The sequence below is a fragment of the Acartia tonsa genome, chromosome 1 (genome assembly GCF_053477335.1).
Source record: "Acartia tonsa isolate MP-2025a chromosome 1, ASM5347733v1, whole genome shotgun sequence".
NCBI classification, from domain to species: domain Eukaryota; kingdom Metazoa; phylum Arthropoda; class Copepoda; order Calanoida; family Acartiidae; genus Acartia; species Acartia tonsa.
Window position 1 is genome coordinate 32330909 of NC_137260.1, and position 25386 is coordinate 32356294.

Below are 25386 nucleotides of genomic sequence, written 5' to 3' on the forward strand. Positions count from 1 at the left end.
TTCTGGAATGGGATGTACAAACTTACCTATCCTAATTATAGAAAAGTTCAAATTTTGATGCAATTACTAAACTAGGTAATGCTATATAGATTGTTATTCATACATGAACACTTTTAAAAATTAACCTATAAAGAGTTGCTTTATCAAAAGATTTTATAAAAAAATTTTATCATTCTGCGCAGAAACTCTGTGAGATTGGTTTGTCCATCTGTCTGTTATTTCCACCAACCAAACTTAACTGTAATACTTCTTTTACTTTAGCCAATATTAAAGCCTGAAATAAACACCAACATTTCGATACTCTAAAATAAGACTGTATAATAAATGAACATTAACACTTGTAGAGTGTCGGAACTTAATAAGCAGAGTATTTATTAGTCTAAAAAGATATATAAAAATTTGTCGATAAATTATTTAAATACTGGATTCTTATTTTTATGAAATTCTTACTATTTTTGTTTAAATCTTCATGCAAAGTTTGAGATCGATGGACAATTCGAACATAAGAGCTATTCGTTACAGACGTAGGGACAGACGGACGGAATGACCGAACCTAATTATGTTGTGTTGCCTCCTAATGACAGCGGAAATCACTTATAGGTTTCGATACTTTTTTTCAAAAGTTTATTTTTGCATAACCCGTAAATTAATATCTTCAAAAATAAAAAGGACAGTTAAAATGTGAGAAATAAATGATATGAAAATATAAATTCCCTGTCATCAGTATAAAAGAAGAATATGACATAGCATTATCTTCTAGATAAAAAAGACAATGTTTTCTTAATATCAGCATTTCCTTATCTAGTGACACAATTATATCCCTCCCCTTATCTGTTGTGGATAGGACTGCGAGTATTGTCAATTCTTTATTTTTAAAAGCGAAGATAGTCCGAGATAGATAGCTTTTATTCGTTAATTTAGGCATGTTAGAATTGTCCTATCGATTTCAAACTTTGCATGATGATTTCTGTAGTAGTTGGGCACGATTTAGAATGCGTAGCAACTCTATAATCATTACCAGAATGTCCGTACGTCCATTTTAAAAATGTTGATTTTTCTACTTTTTAAACAACAAATTTTCAAGTGTTCTAATTATCCGTTTGATCTGATTTTTGGTATATTGATTCCTGGGACAACAACGAACAATATTATAAGCGAAGCAAAAATGTAAGTATGTTCATAAACATTATCCTGCTTCAAGCAGTTTCTTCAACAAATTTACTTACAATTTTGCTTCGACTCTAATACTTTTAAATTCTGATTATTCAGTTCAGATACCATACAAGTGTTAATGTCCGTTTGTCCTACCGTTTCAGTGCTTCGCTTTTATGGATGTTGTCATCCTTGTTTTTATAATGGATTATATATGTTTTGATAAGACCTAAAAAACCACTGGACCAATTGTTCTTCTTGAAAAGTTGGTCCTGGTTATGTTTATATTAATTTGCAAGTGGGAAATTTGATGACATTTAAACTTGAAGAAAACTCTACATTAGGGGAAGTGGGGGAAGGAAAAAAAACCGGAGGAGGGTGGGGGTGGGGGGGGGGGAGCTAAAACGACATCGTACCCATTATAAGCTACGCTGTAAAGGAAAACCATATTATTTCAGACAGAAAGAAAGACATCACGCTACAGTTTAATAGTTACTGTATCAAATGTTTTGATAAAGTTACACTGTATTAAATTGGTGTTTTATTGTACTCAAATAGGAAAATGGGAAAAAACTTCTCCCTAACTATTCTCATAAATATTCTTTTATTATTCATTATATTTAGCGAAGATTTTCTTTAATGGATAACGCTTCAGCTTGCTGCCAGGAAGATCTCGGGTTCGAGTCGCTTCATACTAGGGACGTTAAAAATGTTTATTGGCTTATAAACAGGCGCACCTCATTGCCATACACAGTTAAGGAAGAACTTTAAACCAAAGGTTCTTCAGTCATACTCATAGATAGGGTCGGCCGACTTTTTCGGTGTTAATTTATCCAATACCCCGTGAGTTCAGACAGAAAAGGAGAAATTGTTACATTCATGTTATTGCTGCGCCAATTGCGAACCTTAGTGTTCTTGTCAAGTGTTTATATTATTAATAATAAATAACAATGCTTTTCTTTTACAACTTATTTGAAAGAGAATATCTTTAGATAAATATTTTTTACACCGACAGAATAAAAAGTTCTTGGAAATATTTTTTTCATTAATTTTTAAGTGTATTTATTTCTAAAAAGCCTAAATATAAAAAAAACCAGCTTATCAAATGGTAAAATGATCTTAATTTTGAATAAAATAAAATTTTATACCTATTGTTCAGTTGTTTTTCGGAGAAGGTTTACCCATCAATTACTTCATACGGACGAGGCTGTTGTCCTTGACACTTTAACGTCCAACAACCCATTACAACTAAGTGAAGCCAAATTTCTCCTTTCCCGTCCAAACACCCCCAAACACGACCTTTTGCTGGAAGTCCTAACTTTGCACGGTAATGAGTTGCTAGTTGTTAAGCCGAGATTCGAACCAATCACCTCCCTGACAACAAGCGGATGTGCTACTTGTTGAGCCAGAGTCGCTTGTATCAGTAAAGTTTATTATGGTTAAGAAAGAAAATTAATACATTTCTTTTCAATATTAAAAATACAAGAATACAAAAATTAAATACGCAATTTTTAATTGTAATAAAATATTTTGTGTCTGTATATCATGAAACTTTTTTTTCAAAACTTTAAAAATTTTCTTGGGCTTAAATAAGTTTTGCAGGGCTTATAAATTGTGTGTGTTTCAGCGACCAAAATATATTTTTTTTCGGGAATAAAGGAATTATCAAAGTAAACATACAGTTTGAAAGTTTTACTTTTCATTTTATCATTTTATCAATAGAAATTTGAAAAGATCTTTAAAACAATATTTTCAAACTAGCCTTTCTTACATTTATACTGAGTAAGCGAGCCTAAGCTTTAGAGAACTTAATTTATGCTTTAAAAATTGATTTTCATTTGTAGAATTCATTTTCCAGTATGGCTTCGAAACCGATATATATTCGATGGATATGAACCGGTTCTAAGCCATACTGAAAATCATATATCGTAACGTATTATATCTAGTTTTCTATAGATATAAAAATGTACTATCGGATAATGAACACCCAATATGCCGAAGTCACGGGCTAACATAACTGTTTTTTTTTAAAATTATAGTTTTATATCCGCGGAAATCTGTTTATCTTAAGATGCGATAAATAACTATTTTTATTGGTCTATCTGTTTCTCATACATTTCAAGAAAAAATAAAATCTCAATATCTTTACATTTTTATCCTTATTACAAATCCATTTGAAGTTTTTATAACACAAATAGAAAAAAAGTGAATCATATAGAACATTGAATTTATTTTGAAAATACGGTTACACAAAAATTGGAATTACATATATGTAGGTTACACATTTTATATAATTATATTTTAATAATAATAATGATATGATTAAAAGTTATCACAGATAAAGATTAAATGCAAATTTTTCACTTAGCAAAATTGATTAAAAAACAGTATTTTGGTACATAAAAAATCAAATTATATATAATAACATAAAAACTTAAAAGAAAATACAATAAAATGATGAATTCTGCTCAAACTTAAAATGAAAAAAAAATCGATGAAAAGAAAATCCTTAAGATTATTGCATTATTGATGGATTAAAAAATAAAACACTTAGTTACTTTTTGTATGATATTCTGATAGCGAGAAATTAGATTTTTAGTAAAGGATAATTTTTTCTTTAATCCGTAATTAAATCTTAGTTATTTTGCTCTGTTTATTGTTTTATGAGAATATAAAATCGAAGCTTTTCTTTAAATATGGTCGGTCTGTCAGTACGTCCTTCGGTATGTAACTGATTGATTTTATCGTCCTATTGTCCTTGAATAGTATCCTACATTTACGCAATATTGTAACGAGTTTATATACAACTTTATTTATACTAATTATTAAATTAGTATTGCTTCGCTTTCATGGATTTGATCGTCCTTGTTATCATATTTCAAATAAAGAAGAAAAAACGAAACTCTTTTTGCGTACTACATTTTTGGTTCAATTCAACCTCCCGACTAATTAAATAAATCCACGAATTACAAATTTTAAAGAACATGAAGATTTTCACAAGACTTGGTGATGCTGTGGTCCTTGGAGTTGCAGAGCTTCATCAGGGTGTCCCTCACCATGCTCAGGGTGCTCAACGACGTGCAGCTGCTCTCTCGGCTTTGTTTCTAAAGTAAATTTAAAACATTTAAAACATGTGTTCTCTATACTATACTTCTCTTAATTCAAAGGGGTAGGGAAAGAGAAAATAGCCTAAAACCAACCTTAAATCTAAAAACAAAATAGTCTCAAACCTCACCGGGATCAATGTGAAGCTTCCCTAAATGGTTATTATCAAAATCTTAAGCTACTGACAACAAAATCTTATTACTTTAAATAATCTAAGAAAAGAATAAAATAGCCTGAAACCTCGCAGGGAACAATGTGAAGCTTCATTAAAATCGGTTTATTAAATGTCAAATTCTTAAGCTACTGACAAAAACATCTTACTTCTTTAAATAATCTAAAAAAAATAGCCTAAAACCTCAGAGGGAGTAATGTTAGGCTTCAATTAAATAGAAACTCAATCGGTTTTTTAGTTATCAAATTTTTTAGGCTTCTGACAAAATAATCTTACTAATTTATATACAAAATATAAAAATCCACTTAAAGTCTAATAAACTACCTGCATTTTATTTACAATGTAAGCTACATTTCTTTGTTGAAAACAACTAAGTAAGAACCAATGTAATAATTTCCAAGGTCTTACCAACCTTTGTGTGAAAACCCTTTGTTTTTCTTTCTTTGTTTTTGCAAAGATATGAAAAATAATTACAAATTGGAGAGAACAATTTTGTTGTATTGATCTATGTTTATGGTTCCATGTGTTTTTGCAATTTTTATAACATGGTCTAGCCGGTATTATACTAGAGATGTTAAAATAGTACCTAATGCCGTATGCATGTGATATTATTAAGCATGGGGGAAATGCCATTGGCCAAAAACATACCTCTTGATATGCTCATTTATAAACTTTAGACAAAGGTTGTGCAATCAAATGGTTAGTTGTTTGTTTGATTATTTAATTCTTAGAGTGCTGGGCTGTACTACAACCCTTACCATGTCTTTGGCATAATATTTCCACCACTCTAAACATATTTAATCTGGTAAATTGACAGATGTTTCATTCAATATGACGGATGATTATTTTTCTCATAACTTTTTATTTGTGGAGATATGTTTCTTTGGTTCGACATATTTTAGATATTTATTTATTAAATTTTTATAAAATTTTAATGATTTCTCCATATTCATTCAAAAGATTTTAACAATAGATTTAATTTTAATGTAAATGTGAATTCAGAATTGTTTCGGAATATTTGTAAGATAATCGGACAATTAAAGGTATTAAAAAGATTTAATTTATTAAGAGTTTGGAAAATATGAACCTTCTGTACATATATGTACAATCTAGTGTAAAGTATCTGACTTTTTTTTTACCAAAATCTCGATTTTAAATAATCAGATTCAATTTTAAAGACCTTTTGAAAAATAACTATTAAAAAATGAACAAAAAATTAGCAAAGAAACCAATCTAAATAATTTGTTAAGAAAACTCCAAAATTGACCCCCCCCCAAAAAAAAAAAAATTAAACTTTGAAGGTTAAAGGAATATCTATTGTTAGTTTTGCTTTAGATTTATTGTTTTTGTATATAATTAATCAATACTTTTTTTAATCCTCAGAGAATTTAAAATAGATAGCACGATTCTAACATAACCAATGTACCAACCTTAAATGTTTCTCCTTTTAACAATTTCAAATTTATTGAATGAGAAAAAAAATAATTATCAATTAGCAGATAAAAAACTTGTTTCTAGCAGAGCACTTTTTCATGTATAAGTTTTAATACCTATTTGTATTCAATTAAAAAGTTTGAATTAATTTATTAAACTATAAGAAAAAGTTTCTTTTGTGTGTTCAACTTATTTCTCTTTTACATAGTTAGCAAAATTTCAGTAGTTTCTTTTAAAATTACAAATGACTTAGATAACGCCCCTTTTTAATACAAAAATAAATTTAATTAATTTACGATTTTTTACCCTTCAATATCTGCTCTTTGATGCACTTTATTCTTGTTTCCAGATCTACTGCATTTCACGGTAAAATATTGCTGGTAAGGAATATTTCCAATCTATGAATTTTAAAGGCTGCCAAACGGCTGAAAGTACAGATCATGCTCGCACACTGTTTTAAGCGGCATAAGAAGGCCCACAAATAATCTAGAATAGTCATAAATCAATAATGCATAATTATCTCGCAGTGCAGAGAAATGCGCGAAAAAGACCTATTTTTCGCGTTCTTTCTTCAGTCAAGCTTTCCCTGTGCATCATTGGATCTTAGTTATTCCAGATTATTTGTAGGCCTTCTTATGCCGCTTAAAAAGGTATGCGGGTATGATCTGTACGTTCAGCCGTTTGGCAGCTAGCAGCCTACAAAATTCATAGATTTTTGGAAATATTCCTTACCAGCAATATTTTACTTTGAACTGCAGTAGATCCGGAAACAAGAATAAAGTGAATCAAAGAGCAGATATTGAAGGGTAAAAAATCGTAAATTAGATTGTATTAAATCACAAAAACTCTCTTTTTTATCTTTTTTTTTATGGCTTTTAACTGACTGACTGACAGACTGGTGGAAAAAGTGAATTGTTTACTGTATTCTCTTTGGTTAGGGGTATCTTAACAAAAAATTTAGTAGCCTATCCTTAATGGCAGCTGAGAAAATCCCATTTCCTTTAAAGCTTTACAAACGGACACAAAAGGTGAATTATAGAGAAAATTCGCTAACAACCCTGCCCCATTAAGGTAAAAAAACAATACCTAATAATGTTTTTTTTGTAATTGTAGGTAAAGCAATGAAGAACATAAAAAAAAACAGACAAAAACAATACAAGATAAAGGTCAGCTAAGGTAACAGAATCTCTGTCATGTGCAAAAGCTGTAATGGTTATGGAGCCGACTTTCTTTTCGCAGGAGCCAGCTCATAAATCTTATTTCTCCCATGGTTCAGAACTGACAAAAAGAAACGGCGGCTCAGCTTGACTGGTAGGACAAGCGGTCAATCGGTGTATAATGAGTATCTTCTTTTTGTTAAAGTAGCTAGACTTTTAAAAATCAAATGAAATGCTACAAGGGGTCACAATGCTAGACTAATTGACTGCAAGAGAAATTTGTGCTACTTTTGTTTCTCTTGGGTGAATGGTAAAAGTTTTGAGGAAAAATTTGATTAACCTATCTCAGAGCAACACACTGACCAAAGTTTGGGAATAAAATATATTCAAAGAAATTATAAAACAAGGATGACAACATCCATAAAAGCGAAGCACTGAAACGGTAGGACAAACGGACATTAACACTTGTATAGTATCTGAACTGAAAAATCGGAACATAAATGTATAAATGTCTAATCAAAATTGTAGGTAAATTTGTTGAAAAACTGCTTAAAACAGGATAATGTTTATGGACATACTTACATTTTTGGACTTGATTATAGAGTTGCTTCGCTTATAATATTGTTCTTTGTTGTCCCAGGAATCAAAATACCAAAAATCAGATCAAACGGATAATAAAAACACTTGAAAATGTGTTGTTAAAAAAGTAGAAAAATCAACATGTTTAAAATGGACGTACGGACATTCTGGTAATGATTATAGAGTTGCTACGCTTTCTAAATCGTACCCAACTACTACAGGAATCATCATGCAAAGTTTGAAATCGATAGGACAATTCTAACATGCCTAAATTAACGAATAAAAGCTATCTATCTCGGACGGACGGACCGACCCTAATTATAGAAAAGCTTCGCTTTTAAAAAGGTAACCCTAACAGCCCAACCAGATCAACCACATTGATTGACATACCAATATATTTTATTCCAATTACTAAATATTATATTTTGATTTTAGCATTTGCTTCCCAAAATTTCGCCAATTTATTCATAAAGGCGAAGCTTTTCTACGTTTAAGACAGGTCTGTTCGTTCGTAACACTGTTATAGTTAATTTAATTTCGTACTTTCAATATTATGATGATTCGTTTAAAGGTTAGGTCCAGTTTATAAAGAGTACCAACATAAATTTACCAGTAAGTCCATATTATGCATAATATCCAATTATTACAAGTAGCATTGTTTTTATAGGTAAAAGCCTCGGAAAATGCTAGTACTAATAGGTTGTACCTTCCAGGAAAGCTTTATAAATGAATAAAGGTGGTTTTATGCTATTTTCTTGACATTCCCCGCCATTCCCCAGAGGCTAAGATAAAAGCAACTAGTCAATTAGAATTAAATAATCAATCCTAGTTGCTCTACACACTTACCCTGACTAAAGTAGTTGGTGCTTGTATCTCCTCGTATCTGAGCAGAATCTGCTTGAGTATGCCCACCAGCAGTTCATCAACATTGTGCTTCAGTCCCGCGCTTGTTTCGATAAACTTTCCCTTGTACGACATCGCCAGGTTCTTGCCCTCTGAAATTAAATTGAATTTAGGAAAATAAAAAATCATAGGATTAACTCCTGTTTTGGTGGCCCCTTGGGATTAATAAAAATAATATTTTATTCATTTTTCGTTGAAAAAATATTACATTATGATGCATGATTTTTAAAGATTACTCAGGACTGGTTTTAATCCAGCATAAATCAATTTGAGGATTCGAGGCTTGCTGTGATAGTTCTTTATATCATCGTATCATATTTTTTCTTGGATAATTGTATATGTTTTTTTTTCTTTAGAACGACTTAAAACTGTTTAAATCCTACGGATTCGAAACCACTATGAAGGCCTAAAAATCTTAATTAAAAAAATATCTTTAAAAATTTATTTTGCCTTTCGTTTTCGATATCAATTAAAAAGAAGAAAATATTTTTAATTTAATTAAATGTTATAGCGGATTAATTTTTAATAAAATTCTCTCAACAAAAGATAAAATTTAGATCGTAAAAAACTGTCTATAATTATCATTTGCTTTTAATTAAAACGATTCTTTTTAATAAAGAATATAAAATCCGGTCCTTTATTCTAAAATGTTTTGTTCTTTGTAGCGCAGCAACTGAATAACTAGGGTATGTCCATCCGTCCAACAGAGTAACTAACACTCGGATGCGTTTTTTTTAACACAGTAAAAAAAAAACGCACAGAAGAAATAAACGCTAATAACATCATTGCTTTATTCTTCATTTTTTTCATTTAATTTGTTATCCATGACTGTTATTACGTCTTAAAAACCGATTAATATCCGCTGGTTTAGAACCGGCTCTCGGCTTTACTGAAAAATCATGTAGATCATGTCACATAAAAATCATAAAATTAATATCAGTTCATACTACTGTATGAAGTATTTTTTATGTTTATTAGCTTTTAAGAATAATGTTGTTGAACTGTGTATGTAAATAGTTGTCCTTGTTAAATAAGAATAGGATTAGAACGGAACTTAATCTTTTACAGCTAATTTGAGATTTAGATAATGTCTTTATTGACGTTTTAGTTGTTGAAAGTAGTTTTTTTAATTAAGTTTGCTTTTAACTATAATAAAGTATTAATAGCGGATGCATTCATAGCATAAAGGTAGCACAGTCTTCAAAGGTGCAAATAGATTAAAACCATACAAAAACTTATATATGAAAGTAAACAAGCCTAAAACTATCCCAGGACCAATAAGAACCTTTTATAAAAAAATAAAATTAAATCAGTGTAGTAGTTATTATAAATCTAAAGCTTCCAACAAGAAGAACCTAAAGTATTAACAACAAATGGGATAAGTCACTGAACAAAAATACTAAGGTTTACAAATTAAATTGAAAAGCTTCAATATCAAATTCATTTTAAATATTTTCAGATTTTCTTTGCCCAAAGGGATCAAGGTTATTTAAAAAGGATGTCGATTTTATTGATTATTTTGCACAAAGAAAATCTCGTTAACCGCTGGACTATTTTAGCTTTACAAATGTAGCTGGAATCGAACATTTCCTAACAGCTAAGAACTTTATATGCTTCCAGCTCCCAGCCTAATGAACGTACGTTTGATGTTCACACATCTTTATAATTGTCACAAGATGTCCAAAAAGTAATCTTGTGTGTGTTTCCTCTAGATAGATGCTCCTTGTATATTAATGTGCCTAGTCTATTCTAAATTACTTTTAGTTCTTCATATGGTGTTGCTACAAAAGACCTAGCTATCCTACAGAAGACCTAAAAACAAAAGACATATTTAAAAAGACCTAATTCTACGACCTAGTCCGACAAAAGTTACTCGAATAACCAAAAACCTAACCTACCCTAACTTAATTAGGTCTTCTTATGCCTGTTATTTCGATGTACAAATAGAACATAATAAACTTTCGATCGTTTGGTAATGTTCGTTATCAGCAACATCTTACCCTGATCTGAATCAAATCTATTTTTTTATTGTTCTACCTCATTACTTAACCATGAGAGAAGCTGGAAAAATTAAGTTAAACATTCGATTTCCATATTTTTAGAGCAAAGCTGCCTTATAACTAATCGTGTCCGTCTGATTGTCTATACTGCTAAAGCTTTCTTTGTGCTTCTTTATCAGTTTTTACTGGTGGTTAAACTAAATTCCTTAGTATTCCTTGACGACCTAGGGTCCTAGATTCCCTAACCCTAATTTAGAATTAATGAAAATTCTTATTTCTATTCCTACGGGGCACTATCCTTACGGTTACTAGCTTCTCTAATTGTTTACTTTATTTGGTGGAAACCGCCGTTTTATCAAGTATACTATAAAAATTAAAAATGAATAAAAATAAATGCTCGTTTGAACCAAAATGTGTACAGTACACCAAAGATTGTTAATAATCATTTTGATGTTCAATCTACCACCAATAATGTGATCAGATTGCTCGTACACTATGCTCCCATTGGTCTTATTAAGGTATTGTACCTCTATACTTATATATTTAATATCCTTGAGAGAAGATGTATTGAATGATTTTATTTCAATATAATTCATACAATATCACAACTTTTAGTAAATATTAAACAAAGTTTTAGCACAACAGCTTATTTATATAAAATTTCATAAAGAAAATAAAAAGAAATGTAAAATTTTAAAAAAATTTATATGAATTTTACAATTCAGTTTATTACCTCCTAATGTAGATTAAAATTTTTAAAATCACGATCTTTGTCTGGAAGACCTATTAGGCATGTCATGAGATTCACCTCTCTAGGGTTAAGGCATTTCATTCTAGAAGCAACTTGTAACATCTTTAATTAAAAGTAAACTAATGTCAAAGCTGACAATCAAGTCTTCATAAAGTTAGTTAGGGATACTGGGAAATAACAATTCAACATAATCCCCAAAATTTGTAATCCAACCAATGCAATGGGAGAACTAGTTTATAAACATAAGAAACCGTTTCATTTTTTTTGGGAGGGGATGGGGGTTCTATTGGACATCCTTGCCCCTCTCATTGATGCTGATGATACATGAAAATCAAAATATTATATTTATATATTCCTTTTATTAATGAATTTATTTAAAATTTGACTGGATAAAGTTTGTTTGAGGCGTGTGAAAGGTTTTGGGATATTTATGTTGAAAAATAAATAATATATCTTGTTGAAAACTTTGTGCCACAGCCCCAGACTGAAGGAGTGAAAAAAAAAGTTTTTCTTTTATGTTTTCATATTCTAATGGAATTTCTTCATTTATCTTTTGTTAGACAAGTAAATGGTTATTTGGATTTTTTTTCAGAGGTTACCTTAACAAATTAAATGTTTAGTTACATTTATATATTGTCTTATTTTTTGTAACGAAGCTACCGTATAAGCGTTTCTGTCTGTCTATCCTTATGCCTGTCTGTATTGTTAGCTGTTCCTGCTTGCTTTTTTAAGGGGAAATAATTAGACTTTTCTTCTCGTTTTTTTCCGGTAAATTAATTTTTTCATAACCCTTTCTATTTTGACTAAACATGCATGTATGTATATTGCTTTATTTGCCCACATAAAGATAAAAATCAAATTAACTTTTACTTTTACAACATATCAAAACTGTAGAGTAAAAACATAATAATGTTTTTATTGGTCCTTTTTAGTGTTTTAATTTCATTACTTCTCTTATTTGTATTATATTGGATTCTTTTATTCGAGTACAAGCGGTTACGCCAATAGACGACTCTTTAGTGAAAGGGGGGTAATGGGGGTAAATTTCAGTTTTTAAAAAAAGTAAAATATTTTTTTAGGGGTAGGTCCTTTTTTGCCAGGGATGATTTCTCTCGGGAGGGTGGTGGTATCCTCTCCAAAAATTCTTCCATGGACCTATGATAAGTAAAGTAGAACAATATCGGTAAAGCGGTTAACGAGGTACTTTGTTATAGATATACACACACAGAGACATATCCTTTTACTTTTATGTATGAATAGAAGTTTTCGATAGTGAATCTGGAATAAGGAGATTTAAATTATGTCTTTTATGATGAAATATTATCACCTTGAGGACAACGTTACATTTGTAGTAGGTTCATTGCAACTAACATAACTTCTATGACAGTAACCTACCAATTGATTGCACTAACTTAATCTAGAAGTCTTAAATGTGTACGGTAATTAGTTGAGTCTCTTTTGGCCAGGTATTTCCAATACTTTAATGTCATGACATAACATCAAGTACATTTATAAAGTTTTTTTTTTTGCTTTTATGCAGATTATTCTGGGATTCGAACCAAGCACCCTGCAGGCGATCAAAAAACGAATTATTATGTGAGTTTTAAAAAGCTTTACCTTGATGAGAGACCTGTCTTCCTCTCTCCATGTCCATCTTGTTGCCAACCAGAATCATGGCTCTAAATTTAAATATATAAAATAAAAACGGCAGACAGGTCTATAGATATCCTCAGGGTCAGACAGACACACAGTCAGCCCGCTACTTCATATTCAAACAAAGATAGAGGTTTTTAGGATACAAATTATTGAAAACAAAAAAAAGAAGGACAATATAAGATTTATCTTTAGATTTTAAATCTATTAAATGCAGGACTCGGTAGACGCGCGTCAGCCACTTAAGTACTTGAAAGCCTTAGAGAAATTAACTTTTTACAATTTTAAGAATCAGCTGGAAGTCTAAACCTGACTCAAATATGACTATTCAAAAAAATTTAAAGCATCAAAACTGGTTCAAATTTAAGGCTAACTCAAAGCTGACGTGCGGATACTGAGTCCTGATTATATGCTACTTGTTTTACAGATTTACCTTGTAGATGTAAAATCTTGTTGATAAAGATATTCTAAAATCTCCTCCGCTTGTTTAAAACTATTCCTGAAAATAAAAATCATATTAAATAAATATTTCTAAATATATTTTCTCTGAAACATTTATCAATTTTTAAATATACATAAAACTTCCTGATATATATATATATACATACAGGGCTTTTAAAATACTTTTTTCATTTTATTAACAATTTTTGTGCTTAGTTTACCATACAAACCCCCCATCACCTTATTGAAATATAAGCAAAAAATGTTGGCCCTACGGTACTAAGCTAACCTTATTCAACCTACCCTAGCCTAAAATAGAAAAAAAAAACAATTTAAAAATAACCTTAAAATAGAATAATCTACAAAAAAATTATTTGAGAATGGTCCTGTATTAAAAGATTTCTATTCAAATGGGAATAAAGAAACTTTTACAAATATTCGCCGATGGAAAATATTTCTTTTTTTCATGAAGTTAAGGAATAGCTAAATAATATTAAAGACGAATATGATCATTAAAGCTATTATTATATTATTCAAGTGACATGATGTTTATGTTGATATAATATAGCCATGAAATCTGACAGGGGAGTAAATGTGTGTGTCATTCGACCATTAGTGGCTAAATATCTTTATAGGGATCGCAAGGAATAAGACAATACACGATTAATTAATGTACGTATCCAATGATAAAAACAAAATTGCCCCTTTGGTAGATTAAAATATTTGTATTAAAAGTTTGCAACTATTAGTTTGGAACCAACCAATCAAAATTCATAGTTCCAAAAGTGTTTTTGCCAACAAATAAGAAGTACATTCATTTTTATGTAGCAAACAGACAGATAAACAACCTTTCCTTTTTTATTTTTTAACCTAACCCTTTATCGTTGAAGTTGAATATAGAAAGAGTGAGAGAAATTGAAAGATTAATAGAAATATTCACAGAAATCGTAATATAGAAAAATATATTAAATTTCACAAAATCAAATATCGCTTTACATTCATATTATTTTTCACGCGCAAAAGAGGTGTAATTTCCTTTAGTTTCCTTATTTAATATTTATATTTGTATGAAATAATATTTTTTTATCTCTTTCACTTACAATTACTTCAAAATTGCTGAAATCAAGTTTTAAAATTCAAGAACAAGTAATGAATAGTGTCAAATTAATTTATTTTCGACAATTTCTAACTACATAAGGTACTAGTAGAACAAGTAATTATTTTTCATGTAAAGTTTTGAATTGATAGAACGATTCCTTACCTGTCAGTGACAGAGTAGACTACAGCACATGCTTGTGGATCATATGTGGAAATTGTGTTCTCAACCTAGGAAAATACAAGTTTAATTTAGCGTATTTTTGACCTTATCAAAGTGTTAAATAACATGCAAAGAGGTTGAAAATTAAGAATATATTATATAATAATATTGCCCATTTGGTTTCAAATAATTTTTAAATGTAGCAACACCTAATAACTTGAATATGGAATATTTATTCCTATGACGATAAGGCATAATGTTGTAACCAAAATCTATATAATTCAGTCTAAAATGTAAGTATGACCAATATTAAATATCAAATGCGATGTTAATTTATCATTGTTAATGTTTGTTTGTCTGACAATCAGATTTCTAAAGCTTTATTTTATTTTTACAATTTTATTCTACTCACCGACATTTCATTAGCAGGATGGTCAATAAAAGTAAGTTCCGCCTCTTTTCCATCCAAGTCAATGCAAACACTCTTTTCTCCATACTCTTCGTCTAGAAAACAGATAAATCCAGTGGTAAGTCTAAGGGGGGAGGGGATTTTAAATTGGGAGGGTGGAGATACGCTCTCCCAAAAAAGTTAAAAACCTTCCCTGTACCTAAATAAAAGGTTAATTGCAAAGGAAAATTAAACAGATGTCATTTAAAAAAAAAAAAAATTAAAATTGGCACATTTGTATAAACACCTGTAGACTCAAGAATGACGCCAAAAAAAGGTAAAGGAAAAAAGAGAGGGGGTAAATCAAGAGAGGGGGTAAATCAAGATATCCCCGAAAATAGTTATGATCACCAACTTCTACCATCCCGAACAGAAGGTGATTGTCAAGTTAAATAGTCACACTTCTCTTAAAATGAAGAGGGTCGTGCAAACAAAACCGTTAACTTAAGTTTAAGATTTTCTAAATAGAAACTAGATCTGATCATGAAACTATGCATGATGATACCGGTAACAATTAGAATTTTGTGTTTAATAGAATTGCACTGTCGGTCGACTTGACCTTATGAATTTTGATTTCAGGGACGACTATGCGCGATGGTACATGAAGTAAATATAACTACTCCTTTAAAAAAAAAAACATCTTAAGCAGTTTCATGTTCTGTTCATTTAATATTAAATGAGTTGTTTATATCTATTTTTGTTCATTTGTCTGATGTGTAAATGATATCAAATTACCTAAAGATGCATCATACGTGTTCATATAGTCCGAAGTGAGACACTGTGAGACAATGGCTGTCTTGCCTACAGCAGGTGCACCAAGCATACACACTCGGTACTTCGGACTACTTGTCTCAGTTATCTACAAATAAAACAAGGATGACAAGACTAACAAATCCTGGACTAACAAACGGACAAGATAGGATACAGAGCAGATGTTCAGATAAAGACAGAATGTGCGATCAATATTACGAAACTTTATATAAAAAAAGATAAGTTTCTTTGTCTTTTGAAGCATGCCAGACAGACCATACTTTCAGCCTTCTATCTTATATAGTAGCCGAGAAAATCATATTGTCCCTAATAGCGCTACTGACGCAATTTGTAATTTTAGACATTTAAATGGAAATATAAAGAGAAGCAATTAAAAACCATTTTATCTGTATTTTTAAAGATTTATTTATAAAGTAGAATTTGCTTCCAAAATTTATGTTTTCCTTAACAAATTTATTGCTTTTAATATGAAAAGACAATTATGTAACTTTTTTATATCATACACTAGATTTCTGTTCCTTTTAACATTAAAATTTGTAATGAATACTTAAATTAAAAGATTTGTCAAACAATTATATTTCTAAAACTCTCATAAATTTAAATTTTCATTGAAAAATTTAATTTGATCAAATATTAATTATGATGTAACATTATATAAGTTCAATTTAATTTTATTGGGAATTTAACATCATTAAAATTAAAACTCGGTATTTTTCTAGAATTGAGGATACTATATAAGTGTTTGTGTATACCTATCATTCTGTCTGTATGTATGTCTGTCTATCCTTTGTGTATTGTTTCCGATTTGTACTGCAGAATTTTTTAAACAACACAACTTTTAATGTTTCATAATTTTTCTTTTTTTTCTTTTAATTTTAAATTTGCTTTTTAATATTTCTCTAACTTTCTCAATGGTTGAGCGTACATTTTCTTTATTTAACTAGCTTCGCTACTATTGAACCTCTTAGTTTCGAGTTTCATTATTTTAAAACTTTAAAAATTAATTGGATAGCAGCTACTATGCAGTCTGGTTTATCTGTCTTTTGTCAGGTTGTCAGAGGGGACAATGGGCTGTTTATTTCACTGTCCAAAAAGTTTTATAATAACGTTTTCTTATTCTTTGGCTTTACAACTTTGGGACATTAGTGAATTTTGATTTGTTCACTCATTAAGTTCGGTGTTCAAACGTTTTAAACTCTTATTTTAATCTATGAAAGAGGTAATGTAATGTATCATCATTGGGGAAGTACATAAATTCATCGGCCATTGTCTTATCCCTTTAGATCCCTGGTATTTTGTGCATGTAACTACAGATTATTAAGCACAAGTTGGATTCTTCAGCACTTCAGAAAATATGAAAATATGTTTGTAAAGCGATGAAAGTCCCCAAAAATGCACCGCTAGTTGGATAGAAAGCAATTGGGACTTAAAAATGAGCTTAAAGATTAATGACCAAAATAAATAAGGTAAACTTATACTGAAATATCATCATTAAAAGGTAAAAAAATATAATAATAAAATGTTTCACATTTTACCTATTTATAACTATAATAGATATTTTGATGTTGCATTATTCCAATTTTTTATATTACATATTTTTAGGAGTAATGTAAAAATCATATAAATCTAAGTTATTCTAAATAATTATTGCAAGTAACATTTAACATTTTGGCTTTCTTCTGGTCTTTCTAATATTCTGCTCATTCCTTATATAAACCTTTATCTCTTTTTCTCTTCTCTATTCTTGCTATTTTTTAGGACCCTATCTATCTATTTGTCTCTATCTATTAGGTTGTTTATAACTTTAGGATTCTTTATTTTCAGTAGCTATTCTTTTCTTTTCCCTTACTCCTCTCTCTCTCTTTCTCTTTATCTATTTATCTCTTTTCTCTCTTTTGCTCTCATCTTATTGTGTGTGTGTTGGTTTCTTTGAAGAGTTTTCACACAATGATTCATTCTTAAATCTAATCTTAAAATTTACTCAGATTAAATCTAATTTTATTTGGAAAGGAGAGGATATTTGGAATTTTTGTTAATTTTTTAGTTAATAAAATCAAAAGCTTGCAACATAAATATACCTATTTCCCAATTAATAGGCATGTCCTCCATAGCATAATTTGTTGGCATTATATTATTACACAATTTCAAGGGTTTATATCATGATTGACATGATATGGACATGCCCTTTTGCCAATATTTTTTTTACAATATGGCTTTTTATAAAAAGTGGTCTTAGCTAATATCAACATATAGACAAACTAATAACAAAATATCTTCAGTTCACATTACAACGATACAAGTTTATGACAGGGGGATTAAATTACGTCAAGAAATTACTTTACATGAAAACCAATCTTTTTATTCCTGGATTTAACCAAAAAGCTTAACATTTCCCAAACAAGAGAATCAAATTTCCAACTTGTTATTGATCTCAACCAAATTTTAGATGTAAAAGGTAAAGAACAAAGGAAAAGAAATAAGTGATAGTAAATAATTAACTTACAAAGTTTTTTTTCAGCATTAACTTAACAGTCAAATACAAGGAGAAAATAAGTGTATGGTTACTGTGATGTTACGGTCTGTAGTAATCTGTAAAAATGACCTGGGGAAAACTATATTTTTAGAAGTAAAAAGGTTCAGATCATATAGATGTAAAAAAGAAAAAAAATCATGTTATTTGTTGCAAATGATTTACACTAAAAGAAGCAAATAAGCCGTTGAAAATAAAATAAAGTGAAGGTCAAAACCATTTAGAAAATACTGTCCCCCCCATTTAAAAAAAATATTTGAGATTTACACTCCACCCTTAACAAAATTACCCAATGTTGGGGTACCATAGAGACAGTGCCCCGCTCCCTAGGGTTGGAGTGGCTAGAATTCATTTTTTATGTGGGAGGCAAATTGGTTTTTAAAAGTACCTGTGTGACTGCTTACCTGTTCCATTATTGATTGTGAAGGAGACACCCTGCAGGAAGGAGAGGCAGAGCTACCAGGATTTGGCGAAATACACGCACTACTGTAACCTGGCGAACCAGCTCTAGAGTGCGCCCTAAACATTGGAAAATGCCCTACATATCAATTATGAAGAAATTTTAAAATACTAAAATTATTAAGTGTCAAACTAAATAATGCGACCAGTGGTTTCAAAAGAAGCACCTTCACATGAAAAAATTATTTTATATTAATTGCCAATTACACCAATTACACATTGATAAAAACACCGAATATTTAAAATGAGGATCTCGCATTAACAATAACATTAATTCATAACAATAATATTCAAAACATGCAAAAATAAGAAACAAATACTGAATAAACCATGCATAGTTGACATATTTAGATATCTAGTTCAAAATAAAGCAGAATTTAGCTAAATTAGGGGTGTGCAATGTCTCTATTATTAGATTCTGTCTGTCCATACATAAAACGGCGTTGCTACAAAAGACCAACGCCTACAAAAGACCAACTAGTCGGTTCTACAAAAGACCAACGCCTACAAAACACCAACACTACAAAAGACCAACGCCTACAAAAGACCAACGCCTACAAAAGACCAACGCCTACAAAAATCGTAGAGCTAGAAGGTCTATAGCTGCAAATAGTGTACCTGACCTGCCTAGCCGCGGGTGCTCGGCCCCCTAGCCTATAACCTAACCTAATCTATGTTAGCCCCAGGACATTTATTTAAGAAAAATATCCTCAACTGTTAATACATAGGTGGTTTAGAATTTCGTGGATTTTACAAAAAGTGGTTGGTAGATTTTTACATTTTTTATTATTGCTGCGGCCATGACCTTCATTTGATGTTTATATAACAATATATATTTGTTGGTCTTTTGTAGTGTTGGTCTTTTGTAGGCGTTGGTCTTTTGTAGGGTTGGTCTTTTGTAGGCGTTGGTCTTTTGTAGAACCGACTAGTTGGTCTTTTGTAGGCGTTGGTCTTTTGTAGCAACGCCGTTTTATGTATGGACAGACAGAATCTAATAATAGAGACATTGCACACCCCTAATTTAGCTTTAAACGATATTTAGGCTAACATGAAATTATGTAAAATTATATTCCTTAATAATGCCTAAAAGTATGATTGTTTATATAAAATTTCACTATTAATGCACAAAGTTATCCTTATTTTTTGGTAACTTAGTGTTTTTCGAAAGCATGAATCAAAAATAAGGAATAAGAATCATTTTTATTTTTGAATATATGTATATATTTAAGCTTAATTTTACCCCTACTCTTCGAAAACAGTAAAAGTGTCTAACTATGACGTCAGAAAAAATTAACAATTAACCAATAAGAAGCCAGTATTCAATGTGGTAAAATATATAGCGGCCTCTCATTGGTTAATTGTTATTTTTTTCTGACGTCATAGTTCGACACTTTTACTGTTTTCCTACTCTTCGCTATGGGGGGAGACTTTACTCCATGCCACTGGTTGTAATAAAGTTTTGTCAATCAATTGAAACCAATAACGAGTCACAATCAAAGCTTTAATATATTTATAAGCAGCAATTTTCTATTCTATTTATTATGAATATATCATCTAGGAAACTAAGAATCTAAAAATAATGTTTTTTTAATAAATAGGGAGATGTAAGATTAAAAATTAAAGGCCCGGAACATTGTAAGAGAAAAATAATAAAACCTTTCATAAGTTATTTGACCGAAAAGTAAAATTTCTTTTAATTATTAAGTATCATTTTTTCTTTCAAAGTCGGCGTCAATTTTATCTGACTAAATAATTGAAATTCCTTTTAAAATATAAAAAGATTTAGGTAATAATCATATTCAAGGAAAAACAAAAACAACAAAACTTCAACAAAAAAAATTTAAAATAACTATATTTTTGCAGTGAATCAAAAATGAAATTTCAATTGAATATTTTTGCCTTTTGCTGTAAAGATATTGAGAGACTTATTGATAAAAAAGGTTATTGATTAATTCAAGATAATGAACTAATGAATTTTTAAAATTACTATAGCTATAAAATTAAATAAATTATTTAATCTAAAGTTTACAAACATTTCATGTTATTTTAAATCTATATGAATTATATAAGTTTCTAAAAGTTTAAAATGCTCTTTTTATTTGTAGCATTTTTTCTCTCAGTTAGATCTTTAAATCTCTATTCTTTATTGCAAGTTGTAACTCTATTCACTAGTTAATGTATAAGAAAAAGGATAAATAGATGAACAACCTAAATGATGATCAACTAAACAGCCCCTTCTGTACATTAAAATAATTGGTAAAAATGTTTGGACATTAAATTTTGAACTTACCAACCAATCAATTTATTCAAAATTTAATCAACATTTAATTTACTGTACAATGTCCACTACACCCTTCAAATCACAGTTTTTACTTAAAATCTCAAGATTTTGAACAAAATGACAAAACTGGCTAAAAATCAAGCAAAAGTCTATTAAAGGTTTCTTTTCAATTAGTATCTCAAAATTATAAACTATAAAATTTCAAATGTCTGGGGGAAGCTTTGCTGTTAAAATGTCCAACCTTGTAATTGTATTATCCTCTGAGACATCCTCGATTTCTGAGTGGAGAGAGGCCAGGGACCAACAAAGCATGCTACGAACATGGCAGAGTAATCAATAGTACTCTATAACATACTCTTAATAGTACTCTATTATTTACTCTTTTGGAATAGTTCAGAAAAAAAGTAATATAGTAATAGATAACAATTTGTAGCATGGAAACACTTAAAGTAAAACCATATTTCCTTTATCTTTTCAAGCATTAAAAATATCAGTTTCAGACTAATATTTCTCAAGTTATATGTTAAACATTTAGTTATCATTAGGTAAGTGTTAATTTAATGTTATAGAATTTGCCCTCATATTTTTTTATATTTTTATTTCAAGATCTACTTATAATTAACTTCTTGAAAGATCTATTGTTAATTATAGAGTAGATTTACACCTGGTAAAGTGATAAAACTTGGTGATGTGTACTTTTGGTACAGAACTTTAAAATGTTTACATTCTGTACAGACTTGTGCTTATAGTATCATGCTGAATATGATTCTCACATACGAACACACAATATTCACGAGGGGAAAGAAGTTTGAAAAAATCTTCCTTTTTAAAAAAGTTACAAAAAATCATTTATTCAACCAGAAATAACTAGATTTAAAAAAATGTATCTTTAATTATATCAATGATAAATTAAAATTGTTTCTTCTGATTAATAAATGAAATTTTACAATTTTCACTTGACTACAAGAACCGTAATTTCTTCCAAAGAAGTTAATTAATATTTAAAATTAGATAATTTTAAATGATTTTTAAGTGTTTTCTTTTTCTTTGACACTCTTATAATTTATTCTTTTCATTATAATTAAAATGTTTTATATAAAAACAATAATTTTATTGTTATAAATTTTTGTGACTTTTTATTTATTTGATAAAACAAATGAAAAGAAAACTCAACAAGAATGATCAAGAAAAAAGTTGTTTTTTAATGCAATTTTATTATATTCTGTTAATAAGTATTTTATGAAGACATTTCATTTTTTCATATAATTTTATGATAAATTTGAACAGATTTTTTACTTTTTACCATTGAAATTCAGCATTCAAAAGTTCAAAGCTGAACAAATTTTTCATGATTTTTATACTATTTTTTTTACCTGGAATTATTTGCTGTTGAACCTGCTGATGATCTAGACCTTCGGCTAGCAATAGAGTCTCCATGTTTAATAACCCGACCCTGGAGGCACATTTCAAATTTTAATATTGACTTAATACCACAAAAAAAAACTACACGCCCTGTCCCATCCGACCAAAAAACTAATAAATTTATTGTAAAATGACAAAGAATTTAGAGCTTAAACATTTTAAAACAGTTTTGTTTTTCAATTTACTAAATAAGAACTTTAAAATCTAACTCAAAACTCATTTAAAAAGTAAAAATATTCTTTCTAATAAAGCTTAGTAAAATGTTCCTTGTTAATAGAGAAAGATCTCAATCTAAAGAAATATTTATTTGTATTCTCTGCTAATTGCTTTCAACCAACCATCAATTAGCCAGTGATAATAGATTTATACAATAGATTAATAATCACTTTAAAGTATAAAGCAATAATTTACTAAAGGTTTACAACAGTTGTTTGTACTTTTGAAATACCACATAATATCATTCAGATAAACATATAGAATAGATTACTTTTCCATACATTGATATGTTCTAAAAGATCCTATTATTCCTAATTACAACTATCCATCCATTAGAAAGTAAAAAACTGATATTAAACTTTTTAAATTAAGATAATTGAAAATTGAGAATTTGGGCTTTTTTCCAGAGTCTTGTTATAAAAGGCTGTCAAGGTTCATACAAAATGCGTGTACTTCATAAAAAAAACATAACAATTAACCCGAATGAAATATTACAGTTATGAAAAATCGATAGAATACTACTCTAACTATAAAGGTTCTATTATCACAGGCGAGACATAAATTGACATTTTCTATACAAATATCGAAAATCTTTTTTTACACAAAATTTAGTATTGGTGATATTTATGTGTGTTGAAGAATTTTTTAAAATAAACTATTCAACCAAAAATTTAAGCTTTTTAACAAGTATTACAGGATTCTTTTTCTGATTGCCTTTCTCTTATTTGTATATCTTTATATCCCCTCTAAAATTGATGTGCTAAATTTTAATTTCCAAATGTGTACGCAGTTTTCGCGGGGTTTCCTCATCCTATCTCAATATTTACTACTAGCTAAAAAAAGCTTTAAACTTTCAAAATTTTGAACGTATAAACGATTTTTACACTCAAAACTTTAAATTTCAAAATTTTTATTTTTTTGGAAGTTTGAGGCTTTTTTAGATTTCCCTGTCGCATGCAGGTGGCTTGCGCGCAAGTGCCGAGCCCTGTACTTAATTAAAGAATTAGACTGTTAGTAATTAACAGAGAACTAATTGAACACAATAACACGATATCATACTATGATGTAATTTTTTTTTATAACAGACAGGCAATTAGAGTAATTTTGGCATATTCAGTCTTTGTTTGTTTTTATAACTCTATGTTTTTTGTTGTAAAATTCTTTTTTTTTTAGTTTTTTATCCCTCTAACTATAATTTAGGGATTCTAAAGTTAAAAATCTTTAAAAACATACTTTTTGTTTAAAGGTATAGGGCAGAGTTTCTTTTTTTCAAATGATAAATAGTTCATGTGCCATTGAAGTATCCCATAATCCCTGAACCAATCCATAAATTTTGTCAAATGCGAGAATACAAATTATTCCTGTAGAACTCCTCCGAGTGTCGCGGGTTATATCCTTTCTCTGGTAGACTCATGTACCTCCGCTTTGCATAGTCAGCAACTTAAACAAGAACAATCATTATGCATTTTCATTCTCTCTCTCTTTACTTGTTTTAATTTCTATTTCTTTTTTCTCTTTCTTAATCTATCTTTCTTGTATAATTCTTTTCTTTAAGCTCATATTGGGCGTAATTATCCTTGTTATCAGATTATTTTTTCTTCCATTAACCTGTCTCTATAATACAGTCCTTATGATAATTTATGCTAGATCATCTTTTATATTGTCTCAGGCATAAAAAATATGGTTCACATTATATATCATTTTCACATGTAAAAATACTAGTATATTCGTCGCAAAGTGTGATGGAAAGTACTCCCCCCCCCCCCCGTCTTTATAGACATAGTTATTTAAATAAAGTTTTGTGGAAATATATGAATGTTATGTGTTTTGTAATCTATCCAGTTTTAATATAATACTAATATTTGCGACAACTTTTAATGCACAAAAAAGCTTCAGACTTTAACCCCTTCCTCCCCCTACCGAAAAAAATGCCACCATCCCAACCAATAAAAGAATATAAATGTTTTGTTTTTCGTTTGTGGTGTTTTATCCCCAATCCCACTTGGACCCACATTCCCTAGAGCCTTGGGGCGATGTACTTGGGTAAAGAATCAATTAATTCAACTTTTTCCTAATCAAGCACCCATGGAATCTTATTCTAAATATTTTGACATTCTCAAATAATATCTTTTATTATGAGTGTATTATTTGATGATATTATATTGTATGTATCTATAATGCAGGTACTACTTGCGTTATTTATTATAATAGCGGATTCGCCCCTAGCCTTTAGGGGCTTTGCCCCATGAGGTAGTTTTTAAAAAATTAAAAATAAACAAAATTTCTGGTGCTCCGAACCATACGCTCCCGCCAAATTTTTTTTTGAGGGGGGGATTTTTTATTTTTTGGGGGGTCGGGAGTGTCCTACCCCCCCTAGAAAATAGCTTAAAACCACCACAGGACCAATAGGTATATACCCTGAAGAGTAGAATCCGATCGGTTCAGTGGTTACCGAGATCTTAAGGGACAGACGGACGGACAGACATCAAGCTACTTTGTATTATAGATATGGATATCAAGGCGTAGCTGTTCTACATTTAATGTTTGACAGACCATCTAATTTTGTCTCAAAATCATGTCTAATCGTACTTGGAATTAAAATAAAATTCAAACAAATACATAAAATGTTAAGTCGTAGAATTTTAAAATCCCCT

At 29.7% G+C, this 25386-nt stretch overlaps 1 protein-coding gene across 1 annotated transcript in view; it reads right to left on the reverse strand.

The window, feature by feature from the left end:
• Positions 1–3369: 3369 nt before the first annotated feature.
• LOC145330119 (uncharacterized) overlaps positions 3370–25386 on the reverse strand; it is a 44023-nt gene continuing 22006 nt past the window's right edge. The window contains exons 12-23 of the mRNA XM_080174710.1: positions 24094–24172; positions 22782–22807; positions 22468–22546; positions 21336–21407; positions 18759–18873; positions 15789–15912; positions 15018–15109; positions 14609–14673; positions 13340–13405; positions 12871–12932; positions 8446–8594; positions 3370–4256 (exon numbers count right to left, since the gene is read on the reverse strand). Of these exons, the coding sequence (XP_080030836.1) occupies positions 4128–4256; positions 8446–8594; positions 12871–12932; positions 13340–13405; positions 14609–14673; positions 15018–15109; positions 15789–15912; positions 18759–18873; positions 21336–21407; positions 22468–22546; positions 22782–22807; positions 24094–24172 (1058 nt within the window). The 3' untranslated portion in view covers positions 3370–4127. The remainder of the gene's footprint in view (positions 4257–8445; positions 8595–12870; positions 12933–13339; positions 13406–14608; positions 14674–15017; positions 15110–15788; positions 15913–18758; positions 18874–21335; positions 21408–22467; positions 22547–22781; positions 22808–24093; positions 24173–25386) is intronic.